The sequence below is a fragment of the Notolabrus celidotus genome, chromosome 5 (assembly GCF_009762535.1).
Source record: "Notolabrus celidotus isolate fNotCel1 chromosome 5, fNotCel1.pri, whole genome shotgun sequence".
In the NCBI taxonomy this organism is placed as follows: Eukaryota; Metazoa; Chordata; class Actinopteri; order Labriformes; family Labridae; genus Notolabrus; species Notolabrus celidotus.
Genome location: NC_048276.1, coordinates 32,648,540 through 32,666,573, shown reverse-complemented (window position 1 = coordinate 32,666,573; position 18,034 = coordinate 32,648,540). Strand labels below are relative to the sequence as shown.

At 40.2% G+C, this 18,034-nt stretch overlaps 1 protein-coding gene across 1 annotated transcript in view; it reads right to left on the bottom strand.

The window, feature by feature from the left end:
- Positions 1-17,529, bottom strand: part of LOC117813102 (unconventional myosin-VIIa-like) — a 45,526-nt gene extending 27,997 nt beyond the window's left edge. The window contains exons 1-10 of the mRNA XM_034684187.1: positions 17,238-17,529; positions 15,436-15,534; positions 7,552-7,620; positions 3,516-3,629; positions 2,463-2,615; positions 1,697-1,881; positions 1,385-1,506; positions 933-1,075; positions 585-698; positions 31-184 (exon numbers count right to left, since the gene is read on the bottom strand). Coding sequence (XP_034540078.1) covers positions 31-184; positions 585-698; positions 933-1,075; positions 1,385-1,506; positions 1,697-1,881; positions 2,463-2,615; positions 3,516-3,629; positions 7,552-7,569 — 1,003 coding nt within the window. The 5' untranslated portion in view covers positions 7,570-7,620; positions 15,436-15,534; positions 17,238-17,529. The remainder of the gene's footprint in view (positions 1-30; positions 185-584; positions 699-932; positions 1,076-1,384; positions 1,507-1,696; positions 1,882-2,462; positions 2,616-3,515; positions 3,630-7,551; positions 7,621-15,435; positions 15,535-17,237) is intronic.
- Between the last annotated feature and the right edge of the window lie 505 nt (positions 17,530-18,034).

Below are 18,034 nucleotides of genomic sequence, written 5' to 3'. Positions count from 1 at the left end.
TTTACTAAGTGTACTTTTGGTCCATCATACCCTCAAAGCGCAGGTTTCCCATGTGCAGGATGGCAGCCAGCAGCTTTGAGATCTCCCAGTTTTCAGTCTCAGTGAACATGAGGACTTTCATGGCTGACACAATGCTGGAGTAATCACTCAGGTCGTTACGACCGTCACACTGCGTGCAGTTACCCTGATAAGAAACAGGAATCAGAGAATTGGGTTCTTTTTATGAGACAGTAGGGAGGCTGGTTAACCGCAGTCCTCCAGGTATCAGCAATGAGTCAGCTCATTTCAGAGTGCTTCAGTTTTAACTGTTTGGAAATGTTATTGGAAGTTGTCCTCAATGATAAAAGGGAACACACTCTTATAAGAATAAAAAATATAAGAATAAAAAAGTGATGATATTCACTATAACAACTGAAGTATAATTGAAGATGCAAAACATTCATGTGTCTGAGCTTTTACAGGGAAATACTCCTTCAGTTCAAGCTACATTAGAGGGGATGTAAACATATCTCAGTTTTAAACTAGCTTTAGATGCAGATCTCTGGTTATGCAGTACCACTGCTGTCCCACACGTACAGACTCACCATAGTAAGGTAGGAGTAGTCTGTAGCTAGACCCAGACCCAGCTTGGACTTCATCTCAGGAGCCATCCCCCTCAGCATGCAATAAAATATATGGTAGTTCCTCTCGTCTGGAGCCTGGAGGAGAACAACCATAGTCAGTCCTGTGTGCCTCATGTTATAATCTGCTGCTGATTCACTTCATTTCAACAATGATTCCAAAACTGACTCTCCATTTTGCACAAAGAATAAACAGAAAGTGGTCTGATTAAATGATGAGTGATACTTCGACAATAAAATCATCACATTACAGTTAATATCATGATCTTTAACTTTATAAAAATGTTGGTAATCTACGATCAGGTGTCTCACCTGCCGACAAACACGTGACTTCTCCAGCAGGTACTGCTCTATCTTGGCTCCTTCGATGGCTCCTCGCCTGTTGAAGTGGATATCTATATATTTTCCAAAGCGACTGGAGTTGTCGTTACGGATCGTCTTGGCGTTGCCAAAGGCTGAATGAATGAGTGAACATAAGGCACAGTGAGGTGATGGACAAAAGCTCATGAAACATGGGACAGATTTGACATTTGAGTCTTAAAATTATTTCTTCACCTTTGAAAATGGATCCCAAGAAATGTTAAAATAGGGCCCAAGTTTAAAAATACTGTAATTACTCCTTGGTGTCAGGAAAATTTAAATTTAAGCTACATTGTATAAAAACTGGGCAAACTCAATCTGTTGAGAATCACTTCTTGATGCTGTTTTTTCTCAGCTTTTTTTTATTACATTATTATTTAAAACATCACAGCTGTCTGTCTGACCTTCCAGGATGGGCGTAGCCTCCAGGACCTGCTGCTCGATCCAGGAGTGCTGACCACTGATGGCTGCCAGGAACTGCAGGATCAGCTTTGTGCTCTCTGTCTTCCCGGCTCCTGACTCTCCACTGTAATACACAAACACACACACATAGACACACACATACACACAGACTCACACACACACAGACATAGATACACACACACACATAGATACACACACACACACGCACACACACACACACACACACATATAGAGTCTGGCATTTAATGAAGGGCTTCACTTTGAATCCATCCTAACTGCATCATGACACACACCTGATGATGCAGCACTGGTCCTTGTTGTTTCGCTGCATGTTAAAGTAACAGTTGTCGGCGATGGCAAATATATGCGGCGGCATCTCGCCGATCTTCTTGTTGGTGTAGAGGCGGATGTGGTCTGCTGTGTAGATGGGCAGCAGCTGGTACGGATTGACTGCAACCAGGATTGAACCTGTATAAGTCTGCAGGAACGAAATAACAGAAGAGTTTGGATTATCTCTTATTAAAAGTCCATGTTTGAATGTTTAAACTTAGCTCAGCTCCAGCACAGTGTCTGAAATCACTGCACTTGCTAGATCTTTACAGAAACTTGAAGTTATCTGGTTCTGTGTCATAAAATTTCACCCAAACCAGCAAAACATCCCATTTAAGAAGCTGGCCCAACAAGAGTGGAAGTAATCAGAGTGAAGAACATGAGTTTGAAAGTCAAACAATCAGGAATCGTTTATATATCAAGTCACATTCAAAGACGAGGTCCCATCTCTTCTTCCTCTTTGGTAATGCAACACACTTTGCAGATAAATCTGTTCACACCTAGACTGAAGTGTTAATTGTGTTCTGTTAATTGTTTATTTATAGAAAACTCAACTTCAGGGTGTTGGAGGTTCATGTAAACAGATTGACCTGATTAAGAACTTAATAAAGCTGCGGCCTGTTGGCTGCTTCTCCTCCATATAAACATCGGCAGCGATGAAAAAGCTCTGTTCTAATGTGGGTCATTCTAAAACTGCGATCTACAGTGGATTTTAAAACAGGTACTGACGTAGATGACGTGTTCATTGTAGCGGATGAGCAAGTTGCGGAGGATGCCAGCTTCATTGAGGTCGCCCAGACGGATCATGTCCTCCACCCCCTGGATGGAGGTGGGGTGCATGGGCTTGATGTTGGTGGCATACTGAGGGGAAATGGAGTGGTCCTGTGTGAGGGGAGAAAGAAGCAAGCCATGTAACATTTCCAGGTCTTTCCAGTTACTTTGGTCAATAAAATGCTGTTTATACTGATTAGTAATGATGGTCAAAACTACAAAATTATTCAAATGCCTTGAAGGTCCTAGATAATAGTATTTTCAGCTGTTTACATCATATCCTTGTCATCCTACAGGTAAGGTTTTTAAATGAATTTTCAGAAAGACACCTCAAACTCAGCTTCTGCAGTGGGTCTGCAGCCTCTCAGTTTCTAACCTCCTTATCCATGCAGTGGTCTGAGTGGGTGGGATGCTATGATAATGAGGCACTGCTCTGATTGGCTGCCTGAAAGGGTGGGTGCAGGCCAATGCAGAGGTAGAGTTTGTAGAAAACTCCCTCTACCGACCAATCGGTTTGCTGCATCGTGGATGAGCAACTTTATTTGGTCGACCCTCGTTGTTGAAGTAGTCCGACGTGAAGTGGTTAGCATTAACAAACACATCAGCACTGACTGTATCTAGTAAGTTGTTGTTAAAATAAGAAGCAGCCACTGTTTTCTTTGTGTCTCCAGTGCTGGGACAGATTATAAACATTTGCGTTAGTTTTTGCAACCAACAACAGAGCAGTTGGTATGTCAGGCTCTAACCTTTGACAACACGACTCTGCAACACCAAAGGAAAGCCACAATAGTGTTCGAGGAAGCGTAACTGCTCCAGGAGTGGGAGTGGTCATGCCAAAAATCACTCCTGTTGTTACACCACCACAGGAGGTGGTGATGTAACAACAGGAAGCCTTAATCCAGGGAGGATCAAGGATTATTAAAGTAAATATGTGTGGATATGGAAAAACACGTTTTTCATTATATGAGACCTTTAAACTAAACTTATTATGAAGTGTGTGTCTTAACTCACCGTTCCTTCATCATCCAGAACCTGGATCTGTCCGGAGTCACAGAGTTTGACCACGGCTCCCACGGGGACGTCAAACTCTCGACCCGTTTTAAGGTCCAGCCACACATAGTCCCCCTGGGTTTAAAAACACAGCTCCAGTTAAATTAAATCCAGCAGGGAGAAGAGAAGAAAATGGAAGAGCATTTGACAAAACATGCCTTCTTATCCATAAATGAGACGTCATAACTTACTAATTTCTGCATTTTGGCATCTTACACAGCAGCAAAGTTTGTTGTACATGCATTTCTTTAAATTTCTTTCAACCTTTTTTCGACCAGGACAAAAACGCATCGTGATTAAAATTGTTCTCAAGAGTCTCCTGGCCAAGACGCCAACAATGACGTGTTATCATCGAGCATGAATTATCATAGATATATCCTACTTCCCTACTTTCCTTTGCACAGACCATGATAACTGATGATACTGCACAGATTATACTCTGGGTCCTTTAAATGTCTCACTTTAGTTTTGGTCTTCAAAGAAAACAGAACCTTGCCTTTATTGCTGCATGTTTTCATTTCCCTCTCCTAAAAAGTCACAGTGTTTGACATTGTATCCATTTCTTGCCCACAGGATCAATCAAGCTTTCATAAATCATTAAAGCTTCCAGAGGTCAGTGTTTCCATCACCATGCTTTAATCACACTTGTTTGTGCTTCTTATTATTATTATTGTACAACGTATGCTGAAAAAATATCAAAGTTGTATCACACTCTCTGAACACCCTACTTTTTCAGCTGCCAACTCTCTGAATGTGAGGATTAAGTCTGAAAATGGCTTAAAGTGGACCACCATAACCCCAGTATCAAGCATGATATAACCGCTGACCTCAGAGCTCTGTGTTGTTTTGGTTTTTAACATAGAAATGAAGTCTAAATTCAGCTGGTTTTAACATCCATTTAGTGGCTACAGTCTAATCGATTCATATGATTCCTCCAACAGAAGCTATAGATAACACATCATAAACAGCAAGTACAGCACCCTCTCCTTACTTGTAATGTGTTAGGAATCAAACCCAACATGCTGCTTAGCTCGAGTCCCTACAGATTCACACGGCTTCCTGTGTTTTTCAGATGCAGCACACAGCTCACAGTTTCTAATGAAAGTCGAGACCGTGTCCTTAAAGATGCTTCCATGTGACAACATCCAGATGTCTCAAATCACACGAGACTTATAGCTGAGGCTCTGAGCGGAGATTGAAGTTTATCTGGATCGTGACCTGCAGGACTTTGGGGTGGAAAGGTGCCGCAATCATGTTATCAAAAAGGAACTATCAATGACCTGATATTGAGTCTGGATACCGAGGACACGTCGGCTTCTACTGTATTTAATAACCTGGGTCTTAATTATGCTCCAGAAATGTCAAAGAACAGTATCATACTTTTCATAAAACCTCAAAGAAAAGAGTTTAGAGAAATATAGTGTAAGATTTAGATTTGTGAAAAGAATAATATCTAAAATTGAGATTAATCACATGATCATCCATAATCACTCATTTTTTATCTCTTCTAAATGTACCTCAAAGTGATATTTAAGCTTTTATTACTCTTATTAACATGGGAGCGGACAAATATGCTTGCTTTATGCAAATGAAGATGACAAATACCTTTAAGAAAATTATCCAGAATAATCTGAAACATACTTGCTTAAAAATTATGCTGAAAGCACAACATGGCAAAATGAAGTGCAACAACAGATGTGCATTTGGACCTGGACGTAACATTAGTTTGTAATGAGGGTGCAATGGATCACAAACCTCAGTTTGGTCCACAGATCGACAATTTTTCACGAAGTCTGAAACAGGCGGAAATTCATCACATGGACTGATAACTGTAAGGGTCTATATCCACTGACTATGACTCTGTGCTGGCTCTGAATGTTTTCTGATTGAAACAGACGTACTTTCCTGAATTTTTAGAGTTGATATATGGTTAATGATACAGTAGGCTCAAATACCACCGAACACCACAGCTGAATTCAACCAGTCAATTAAAGGTGACATATCACGCTTTTTTCATCAATATATATTGGTCTAAGAGGTCCCCAAAACATGTCTTTAAAGTTTGTGCTCAAAAAAACACTTTGAAATCAGATTTTGGCATGCCTGAAAAGCCCTCTTCTTCAGTCCTCCTCAGAACACTCTGTTTTCTCTCTGACCACGCCCCCTCAGGAAGTGGATGTGCCTCAGCTGTCCAGCACGTTGATCTAATGTTTACATGTTGGCTGAATATACACGGCTGCTCAGAGATCACGTTACTTCAACCCTCTGAATCTGATCCAGAATCTGATCCTGACGGAGAGGCGCCTGTAGCAGGACCTTTCTGAAGGATTGGTCACAGATTTAGTGTTTCTTGTTGTTTTATTTATCAGTATGTAGACGTGTGTTTTGGTACACAGCTACGAACATGTAGCTATGTGGCTATGCTAACTAGCGCTAGCACTTATCCATGATAAATAGAAATCATCCACTAGATATTCAATTCTGCAGACGTGGGGAGTAAAACCGACCTCTGCCAGAAAGGCAGCAGGACCTTTCTGAAGGATTGGTCACAGATTCTGTGTTTCTTGTTGTTTTATTTGTCAGTATGTCGACGTGTGTCTTGGTACACAGCTACAGCTACAGCTATGAACATGTAGCTATGTGGCTATGCTAATTAGCGCTAGCACTTATCCATGATAAATAAAAATCATCCACTAGATCTTCAAATCTGCAGACGTGGGGAGTAAAACCGACCTCTGCCAGAAAGGCAGCAGGACCTTTTCTGAAGGATTGGTCACAGATTCTGTGTTTCTTTTTTTTTTTTTTTCAGTATGTAGACATGTGTCTTGGTACACAGCTACAGCTACGACATGTAGCTATGTAGCTATGCTAACTAGCGCTAGCACTTATCCATGATAAATAAAAATCATCCACTAGATCTTCAAATCTGCAGACGTGGGGAGTAAAACCGACCTTTGTGTTTATTAAGACAGCCTACAACTAGCATGCCTCCCTCCTAAGCTCCTTGTTAGCACACATTTGTGCAGGTAATGAAAAACGGAGGGGGGATTCAATATTATTTTATACAGTCTATGGGCTGAACAAGCTCCGAGCTCTGACTCCGTGACAGACCGGATATTGTTGTTACGTAACAGAAACACGGAAGTCTGAAACGGCTCTTTTCACACACATTTACAGAAAGGTGTAGAAATCAAAACAGGGGCAGAATGGATTTTTTTAATTCTCGGGGGGTTTGTAGACATGCCAGGGAAACATATTTCAGGTAGAGAACCATTAAAAAGTCCATTTTGCATGATATGTCACCTTTAAAGTTTTGGGGTTTTCGCATTGAAAATAACGCCACGTTTCAGTCAAACTTTTAGGCCAACAAAACGTTTATTCTACAAGGTCTATTCCAAAAAAATGACACAAGGAGATATAAACCCTATTTTTCTGTTTGATTTTCTCCACTGTTGAGGCCCACAAATAAGAATTTTATGGTTTTTATTGCTGTACTATGAGCAATGCGGGTTCCCCCATGTGCATGCAATTCTCGGTGGGCGGGAGTTTCACGGCACAACACTTCTAATATCAGCTGTGTCAACAATGGCAGAGGGCCTACAGAGTTATATGTTCAGATTCATCCTCAGTCCTGGAAAGTCTGACATAATTTCATTCTGGCAGTCAATAAGACATACTACAGTATATGAGGTCCTTCAATCAGTCACAAGTATATCATATCAGGGGGCAGGTGACATTCCTTTCTTTGGGAATGGAAAGATGACCGGTTGAGAAAGAGAGCACTAAAGTCAAAGGCTTTTTCAAGGTACAATGTCACATTTTCTATAAATGGTTTTTCCATTTCTCTTTGTAAAATTGTATAAAAGCAAAAGTAAATAGAAGAGTCACAGGGCAACTTTCATAACCTAGGAACAACAAGTGACGGTGAGATGCACGCTTAAAAGGAGGTTTGGACTTTAAATGACCAGAAAGTAACACAAGGAAAAATCAGACCCACCTGCTGCAGAATGACCATGGTTCAGCCTTGGGTTGATACCAGGACATCCGAAGTCACCATGTGTGGGCTCTGTGAAGGAGACAAGCAGAGAGATCATCCAACTAAAAGATTGTTTTCAACCATGATTTGAAAAAAGAGACAATGAAAATTACAATAAACAGACAAACTGATTGGGTTGCATAAAAACGAGTGATCACACCCATCTAGAAACGACATCAGGGTTGTGGAGATGCTTGCTGGAGACTTTGTGGGACTGATGGAGCCAACCACTTTAATATGTTCTGGAACTGCAAGGTTATTAAAACATATTGGGAAGAGATCCGTAATCATATACACTACCGTTCAAAAGTTTGGGGTCACCCAGACAATTTTGTGTTTTTCATGAAAACTCACACTTTATTTATCAAATGAGTTACAAAATGAATAGAAAATATAGTCAAGACATTGAGAATGTTAGAAATAATGATTTTTATTTGAAATAATAATTTTGTCCTTCGAACTTTGCTTTCACCAAAGAATGCTCCCTTTGCAGCAACTACAGCATTGCAGACCTTTGGCATTCTAGCTGTTGAGTTGTTGAGGGAATCTGAAGAAATTTCACCCCACGCTTCCTGAAGCACCTCCCACAAATTGGATTGGCTTGATGGGCACTTCTTGCGTACCATACGGTCAAGCTGCTCCCACAACAGCTCAATGGGGTTGGGATTTGGTGACTGCGCTGTCCACTCCATTACAGACAGAATACCAGCTGCCTGCTTCTTCCCTAAATAGTTCTTGCATAATCTGGAAGTGTGCTTTGGGTCATTGTCCTGTTGTAGGAGGAAATCCAATCAAGTGCTGTCCACAGGGTATGGCATGGCTTTGCAAAATTGAGTGATAGCCTTCATTATTCAAAATCCCTTTTATTTTTTACAAATCTCCCACTTTACCTGCACCAAAGCAGCCCCAGACCATCACATGACCTCCACCATGCTTAACAGATTGCGTCAGGCACTCTTCCAGCATCTTTTCACTTGTTCTGTATCTCACTAATCTTCTTCTGTGTGATCCAAACACCTCAAACTTCGATTCGTCTGTCCATAACACTTTTTTTCAATCAGTTTCAGTGTTCTTTTGCCCATATTAATCTTTTCCTTTTATTGGCCAGTCTCAGATATGGCCTTTTCTTTGCCACTCTGCCTAGAAGGCCAGCATCCCAGAGTCGCCTCTTCACTGTAGACATTGACACTGGCGTTTTGCGGGCACCATTTAATGAAGCTGCCAGTTCAGGACCTGTGAGGCGTCTATTTCTCAAACTAGAGACTCTACTGTACTCGTCCTCTTGTTCAGTTGTGCACCGGGGTCTCCCACTTCTCTTTCTACTGTAGTTAGAGCCTGTTTGTGCTGTTCTATGAAGGGAGTAGTACACATCGTTGTAGGAAATGTTCAGTTTCTTGGAAATTTCTCGCATGGAATAGCCTTTATTTCTAAGAACAAGAATAGACTGTGGAGTTTCATATGAAAGCTCTCTTTTTCTGGCCATTTTGAGAGTATAATTGAACCCACAAATGTGATGCTCCAGATACTCAACTAGCTCAAAGAAAGGCCAGTTTTACAGCTTCTCTAACCAGCAAAACTGTTTTCAGCTGTGCTAACGTAACTGCACAAGGGTTTTCAAGATGTTTCTAATCATCCTTTAGCTTTCTAACGCGATTAGCAAACACAATGTACCATTAGAACACTGGAGTGATGGTTGCTGGAAATGAGCCTCTATACACCTATGTAGATATTCCATTAAAAACCAGACGTTTGCAGCTAGAATAGTCATTTACCACATTAACAATGTATAGAGTGTATTTCTGATTAATTTAATGTTATCTTCATTGAAAAAAACAGTGCTTTTCTTTCAAAAATAAGGAAATTTCTAAGTGACCCCAAACTTTTGAACGGTAGTGTACAGAATGAGTTAGGTGTTAAGATTTATTTTAAAAGTGAAACTCTGTGTTTGAGCAATATATCATTTGAAAATTGGAATATTAATGACAAAAAATGTATTGGTATACTATTGACGGCAAGTAAACAGCCATCACAATAAAATGGTTAAAAATATAATCACCCACCATTGAGGAATGGATTAATATTGTGCATGAGATTTACATTATGGAAAAACTGTCAGTTTCCCTCAGAGTGCATGAAAAGTTTTACTGGATCTGTACAAAATGGACTGAGTATGTGAAACCACTAAGATCAGATTTAGTTTGAAGTTATCTGTACTTTGTGACAACCCGCTCTCTTTGGCTGCTCTTAATCTGGTTTTGTTTTTTGAGAATCACAAGAAGGAAGCTTCCCAGTTCTTTTGATTGTATGTTATTGAAATGGAATGACTTCAGAGCAAAAAATCTTGAAAAGCATCATGGACAGAAACAGTCGGAGTATATACGATCACCTCTCCCAATTACCAGGGGGAAGGGGTGATTATACGATGGATGAACAATTTACTTTATTATCTATTTATTATTTATTTATTTGCTGAGGTGTAAAATGCTGAAGAAATTGTATTTTTGTACTTTTCCAAATAAAAATATAAAAAAATGAGTGATCAGTGATAATGCATTGTTAGTTACCTTTAAAGCTTCTACAGTGGCTTGTTCATAAATCTAACTTGCAGCTATAGGTAAGGATGTTTGGTCACATTGGAGCAGCAGAACAAAAAAAGTCTGAATGATAATTATTTTGTAAAGATGTAGTGAATATTTCAACAGCAGATAACAAAACAACATAACCATGACTCAGATTCTTGTTTTAAGTCTTTTTTCAGGAGACATAAGGAACTTCAGCCTCCTTTTACTTCAGTCGGCCCCAGCTCCGGAGGAAACAGCCCCCTCTTTAGATCCTAAGTGCTCGGTTATGTAGCCTGTCAGCTAACTGCCAGAGTTGTCTGTCTGCTGTTTGATGCTCAGTTGGTCGAATATAGTCGCTTTTGAGAGCATTCAGGGTGAAAATGAGGTCAGCTTCAGCAGACTTTGTGGACCAAAAACCTAAACAAGGATCCAGAAAAGGAAACCACAGAACTGGTGTGGATGTTATCAAAGTCAAACTGATCTTATAATTCAAATAATGCACACAAGAGAGGCCAACAAAGCATCACTGATATATATATGAGCTTCTGTGTGTTTCTACAGGAGAGAGTCGTCCAATATCACCTTCACAATCTATATCACACGGTTCTATGTGACATTTCCGAGTAAGACAACGAGCCATGTGGCTCAGCTGGTCCAGTGAGGAGAGTGTTAGGGGGGTTAAAAGGGGGTTACAGGGTCTGTTGGGGGCTGTCAAAGGCTTACTTGGATTCCAGGGGCTAATCCCATCGTTAAGTACGAGCCATAGTTGTTGCAGTTGTGACTGCTGAATCATTTTCTCCCCTTCTGAGCTGCGTTTCTTTATCCTTATTCACAAAGACGGGATGCTATACTGTATACGGTGCCCTGACCTTCCTGTTTCCAGTTTACTGTGCCACTCAGAGACAGTTTTATTGAAGCTTGACATGTTTTGAAGTTGTCTAAATGAAAATTGTACAACAAAAACAGAAAAGGTTTGAAGTTTTATCTGTTAAAGGAGAGTCAGAGTTATTTGGATTAAAGGTGAACAGTTCTGTTCCTTCCTTTTGGAAACCACAAACAGGCTGAGACCAAAAATAGCTTGTGTGGCTAAACAAACAGCACTGCATGAGGATAACCCATTGTCAAAGGGGGAGGAGCTAAGTGTATTAATGATCCATTAGTGGTCCAATAAGTGGATTAACATTCAGTCGCATGTGCCACATAGACAGCTCTGTCTTAAAGATGAACTGATACACACAGATTCTCCTCAAACAGGAGCAGGGAACTTTATGTGAGATATACGCACTTCATTTTAAGCCAGCTTCATCTGTATCACAAAAGTCACAAAACGCTCTGCTAATGCCAAGACAGAGCCTCTTATCCTGAACCACAGGGTGCCAATCTGGCAACTAATAGGTTTGTCCTGAAATTTACAGCACGGGTCTGTTTCATCCTGAATTAGATGACTGACCCACATGATAAGAGCTGTTTACATCAGGCAGAAGAAAAGTGGGATTTTACTAAAATGGCAGAATCAGAGATGCAAATCGCAAAGACAACCCCAAATACATTTTCCCCAGAATTATATTCATTTAATTTCCACTATAATATAACACGTCTAACTGACAGTGTTACAAAACCACTGATCATATAGAGGTGAAGGCTATAATTGGTTTAACGATATCAACACGTGGAGCAGGCTCATAAAAGTCATCTCTGCAGTCATACAAAGTAAGTCTCAAACTACTGAATGTTGAATTGCGGCAACAAGAGAACTGAACAGAAACACTGTCAGTGTCCAGTTTTCTGCCTACTTACTTTTATTGACAAAAGAAACGTAAGTCCATATGGCGGGGTGTCAGTTAGGAGCCAGAACCTGACTAACACCCTGACATGAAAACATTTTGCAGAGATACCGGTAGCTTTGTATCAAAAGATGGGACCATGTCCCGTGAAAACTTTGAAACCTCTGTGTCCGTGTTGTTAGAGGCCGTTGTTCAGTATTACTCCCCGAAAAAGAGCCATCACCAGGAGCCTGGCTGAGTGTCACCATCAGGCTAAACACCTTCACCTAGTTGGTTCACATGGAAACTTGCTTTAAATGACTCCACCCTGATAGATGAATGTAACATGAGACCACATGCTGATACCTGAAAACACCATTGAGCACGTTCTTAATGATCAATCACTCGATTCATTGCTACCATAGACTGATTCTAAAACTGCTGAAGTCAGTTATTATATTTAGGTGTTGCTGTTGTCCCAGGCGTGACAAGACTTTTTGGACCTTGGCCAAACTAAGACACTGACTTATGCAGGGCTGGCATGAAGTGTGTGCACACAGGATTAAAGGACTTTCATTTACCTCTCTATTTCCACACATGAAACCTTACCTACTAACGTTAAGAGCCTTTGGTCCTGTGTATATCTTATAACTTTAAACTGTGTTTCCCACATAATGATGCTGCATCTATGGCAGAGGATGTCTATTGAAAATATCATAATACAATACCCTTTTTATATTACATTGTGTCATCTTTGAAATCTATTACGAGGTCACTTTGTGCATTTATCGTGCTTTGTTCTACAGTTTTTCCAATTTGTGTTCAGGACTGACTTGAATTTGCTCACCTTCTCTTGTTTCAGCTCTCACACAATCCAATCGTCTTTATTTAGATCTCATTTTAAAAACATGAAAGTTAAACAGAGAGCTGCACTTTGGAATAAAATACAGAAATCAAGTTTTGTTTTCTCTCTCTGCCCCCACACACACTCTCTTCGTACACACTGTGATGTGTCCCATCTCACCTCCTACTGTTCTGTTTGATCTTTTATAACATAATCAGAAACAGGTTTTATAACAACTTGTGTTTTGAAATGTCACACTTAACACGAAGTTAACACAACAGCTTATCTGCGTGAGAACAAGAAGGCTTGTTAATGACAAGGCCTTTTATAATCACTTAAAGCTAAGTTGGTGCAGAATGACATCAGAAGCAACCAGCTACACATCACTTTTAAAACAGCACTATGAGAAGTTTTATATTCAACAAGAGACATTTCACTTCAGTCAGTGCATTAACAGGAGGGACGTGCTGGAAAGCCTCTCTGTCTCTGATTGCATGCAGATCATGTGTCAGGCTCCGCAGGTTATCAGACGCAGAGAGACAGAGAGAGATTGTCTCATTGATGGATGGCGTTCTTTTATAGATAAATAAATAATGTGAGAATGGACGGCGAGTGGAAACACAGCGCTGACACAACAGAGTTGTGACATATATACACACATTTTTAAGACTCAAAAAGATGATGTATGTTCAAATTCAACATTTAAACTAACAGTATTAAGAATCTGTAAGCACTTAAATGTTGGCAGTCTATGTTTTGTTTTTTGATTTTTTTACATTGTGCAGAGGTATTTTATTAAATGGACTGATTCAGCTCCCTTAACCTGTCGTATAAAACTGATGTGCAGAAGAATTGTTCTAATACTGAGAGTGATAACAAAACGAAATGTGCTTCTTTTAAATGCAAAGACTTCAAATGAGTTCCGCCTCTGACATGTCAAATAGCCAATCATAGTCTGGGATTTCGGGGGCCATCCCTGATGACCCCTCTGGACACACCTCTGTTTTGATTGCTTTTATGGACACTGTTGTTCAGTCTTAATTCAAAGGGTTAGTGACTCCAGGATAACTAGAAACCACTTTTTGGAAGCGGACAGAGATCCAAATAAAGAACAAAGTCTTGGCTTTTATGAGTGTTTTAGCTCTGAAAGTCCAAAGGCTGGAAAGCTGCAGCAGTAACAGACCACATTCTAAAACTAACATTTTACTGCAAAAGCAAAGGAGCATGGTTGTGTAACGGAAACATTGCTTTGTAATCCCCCGTGGAGGATATAATGTCATTTCTCAACCATAAGAGTTTTGAGCAATGTCACATGAGATGTAAACACATCACGTCTGTAACACGTGTGTTATCACCTCTTAAGAAACGCTGGGAGGAAAAACACAGAGACTGAATAGGGAATGTGTTCGATCAGCCTGTAGTGGATGAACCCAACAAATGATGCCTGCAGCTCTGGAGTCAAGTGCAGGTCCTACACCTTAATGTAAGGACAGATCTGAGTTTGGGTCTCAGTTTGGTGCTGGACTCTAGAGGTTAAGGAGATTTTGGGGAGTGATGTAAGGTTCTGCTCAAGGTTGAACTGAATGCTAAGAGTTGCACTTCAGATATTTGAAATGAAGAAGGATGAGATTTTTTAAAGCCAGAAAACACTTAAACATTTACAGGACAAGATCAGCAAAATATAAAACAACTCTTTGAATCCCTTCTCTTTCATGAGGACTGAAAGGGAAGGGGCACTGGATCAGTTTCCTCCTCTCTGCTGCAAACCTCATCAACAACGATGCCCCCCACCTCACCTACGTGACACCCCATACAGTCACACAGTCACCTGACGTTACATCAGCGTTAAGAGAGCACTGGTTAAACTCAGTGGTTAAATTGTACGTACAGAGGTTTCAAAACCATCAGCAGAGGACTGGATTCGACTCTCCAACCATCGACATCCATGTCAATTCCCACTCTCTCTTCCTGGTTTCCCACTCTACCCAATGTCTTATCTTCTGAATAAAGACATAACAGCCACAAAAGAATCTCTGAAGACTCTTGAGTAGACCTTCTGTGCTACATTAACACACACAGGACTAAAGTATACTCTCTCTCTGTTGCACACTGTTCCTTTAATATTATAAAGATTGGTGCACTCACCATCATCTTGCAAATTCCTGTACAGCTGCACACTATTTATGTAAGTATATATTTCTTATCCTTTCTACTCTATTCTCTAAGAGTTCTGCTGTTTAATAGCGTCCTACTTCTTTATTCTATCACTTTGTTCATTGTTTTAGCATCAAGCACACAGACAAACTCCTCGTATCTGTAAACATCCTTGAACGTAAACTTGATTCTGATCTTTTAAGTATTTTTTGTTAATAGTTCACATATTTATACTGAGTCAAGTTTGGATTACAGAACTTTGACTTGTAGTATTTTCAGATTTTGTTTTCGTACATGTCTTGGAGTAAAGTTTATTATTAGTTTATTTGAGACGCAGAGTTCACAGCTCGTGAGACCTCCACTCAACCTGGTCAGAGATTTACATGCAGCGGCCAACAGAAATCTTGTTAATGCCTTGGCTGCTAATCTGCATGTGTGTGTGAGTGTACGTGTGTGCGTGTGTGGCCCATAATGCTGCTCTAACAAGCATGTGCACTGTATGTGTGTATCCGTTCTGACTCACATGGCAGGGATTCAGAGGCACAGCGAGGCATGAAGCTTTCATCGTTGACCAGCAGTGTTCAGACTCTCCTTGTCCTCCATGAGTCCTGCAGTTTGGTCTCTATAAAAACAATAGTAACACAGATTAACGTGAAGAAGTCAACACTGTAATGCAGAATTCAGGTGTGGGTCATGATTAAAGTTCTCTAACACTTTTTCAAGAGTAATGTTGAGGCACATGTGCTTCAGCACAACCCTTATTTTGAGGTATTAAGTGACAAACAACGACCATGTTACTTTTCTTATTACATTTTTAAAAAATAAATATTTATTTGCATCATTTAATGAAAGCAAATGTTTACTAAATATATTTTCCAATCACTTTATCCATCATTCACTCAGTACTATGGAACAATCAATCCCTAGCCTTCCTAACTTTGCTGTTTTATCTCATATAAAGTCTGACACACCCTTTTTTCTTCCAGTTGAGCTTTTAGTACAAATATTACAATCGTTCATGTCCTGGAAAACAGGAGGGGGGTAGACAAAGAGGAATCACTCTTAGTCTGATCATTTAGACACATGAGAGTTGAGTCAATCGTGTAAAACTCTTGACTTCCTCCTCCATGTATTCCTGATGTTCAGTATGAGAGGACGGTCATGATGTAACTGTCTCTGGGACAGTACGAAGTGCACAACTTTAAAACTGTTTTTCTTCAATAATACTAATAAGTGATGTCAGTGGATCTTTATCAGGCAGAAATCTGAGTGATGGAAACACAGCTCAGAGCAGAGAGGTCCTTGGACTGAACCAGGGCTTTGTTTTACAGCTAACTCACATTTTTCTGAGCTCAGCTGTAGTAGCAGTGAGGCCCAGGCAGAGAAAGAAAGTGTGTCACAATTCAAGCTTCATTATCTGGCTTATATAAAATCTTGAGGATGTGTATGCATACATAACATGCCATCTATTTGTTTTCTCTCAGCTCCTGTGATACCTCTGAGGTCAAAGGTTCTGAGAGGGGACGACAGTTTGACTTTCCTCTAAAGGATCAGGTTTTATACACACATCCTGTGTTGAACAGTTTGGTGTTGAAGATCTTCAAAAGACAGTAAATGCTTCTTGATCTGTTTAGAAAATCTGCGTGTTGTTGTTAAGAACATTTGAAATGCATAAACTGACAAAGATTGAAGAGTTTCAGCTTCTAAAACATGAAGAATTTGAGCTTTTCTGTGTTATAATAGATCTAAAATCAAGTCATTTGTCACGTCAAGTCGAAGATGTCACATTTGGTTATAAGAAGTTTTGATGGGTATGTTTTCACTTAATACAACATTTTAAAGATGTTAGTACAGAGCTTAGACATGGTAAATAATCACAAGTTGTAGTCCTACTTGAGAGGGTTTATTGGGTCAGGTTGTTTTGACTTTACCTTGTTCAGATGTAGTTTCATTAACCATATTCTTCACCTCCTGATTCCATCTTTTATGTCATTCATGTTTACTTTTACAGCTCATACAAACATCTTTCATCAGCACATTTATGTTTCTGTCACTCATCTCTTCAGAGACACAAAGAACTGACGTCTCATCTGAAGCAGTAATCTAATTTAGTAGTAGAGAGGTAATCAGACTTTATGCATTAAATACACACACACATTAGTCTACTGTATTTACTTGAAGGGTACATAATGGCTCCTTGAAGTGCTGGCACAGGGCGAGGAGCAGTAAGAGGCTTTGGCCTAAAGCTACAGCAGAGCAGCAGCACTGTGGCCTGGCCGCAGCCTAAGCCTTCAGCCTTGAGCCATGTCCACCTGCCCCACTTACCTCTAAAAGCCCCTCTTTCTCCTTCTCTTCTCTGTCCTGTGTTGTCCTTAAAGGTGTGAGGGGGCCCAGAGTTGATTGGATGGTTGATGAAGATGGTACAAGACTGGAGATGAAGTATTTCTCCTAGATCTCGTCTTTTTCTGCCATCCTCTGACTCTCTTTAAAAAAATCTCCCCCACAGTCTTCACCTGATCTCTCCTGGTCCCAGCCTCCAGAGGATGATTGGGCTTTTATGTTTTTGGCCCTTTTACAGTTTGATGTCTGGGTCATTCAGTAACGAGGCTCTCCAGACTCTCTCCCTGTGTCTCATTCATGGCTGCTGATCCTGATTAGCTGGAGGTGGAGCCTGTTGGTGGCACATACAGAGCCCTGCTGGGAGGTGGAGAGGGAGGTGATCCAGGTCATGATTTTCCTAGCTGTTATTCTGTTACCACACGCTTGTTAGGTTCAAAGAGTCGGTCAACAGAAAGTACACAAGACTGAAGTCACGTCTCACTGACCTCTTTGAGTATCTTTTGTCTCAGACTTCTGTGGATTTTCTTTTGTGTTAATAGATTAAATAATCGGCTTTAAATATAAAAAAATGACATCTTTTTCTCACAGAAGCAGTTATTTAGTTAAATTTGGTATTGAGACACCTCATCTATTAAAATAAGAGCGTTAACTTTGACTCTAACTCGGCTTTATGAACAGATTCCTACAAAACCTTTAGGATTCCTGTAAGACTCACCTGCACTGTTTGTTTGTTTTCTTAAACATAATAACTAGATTCTCTTAGCAAAGTACCAAAATAAACA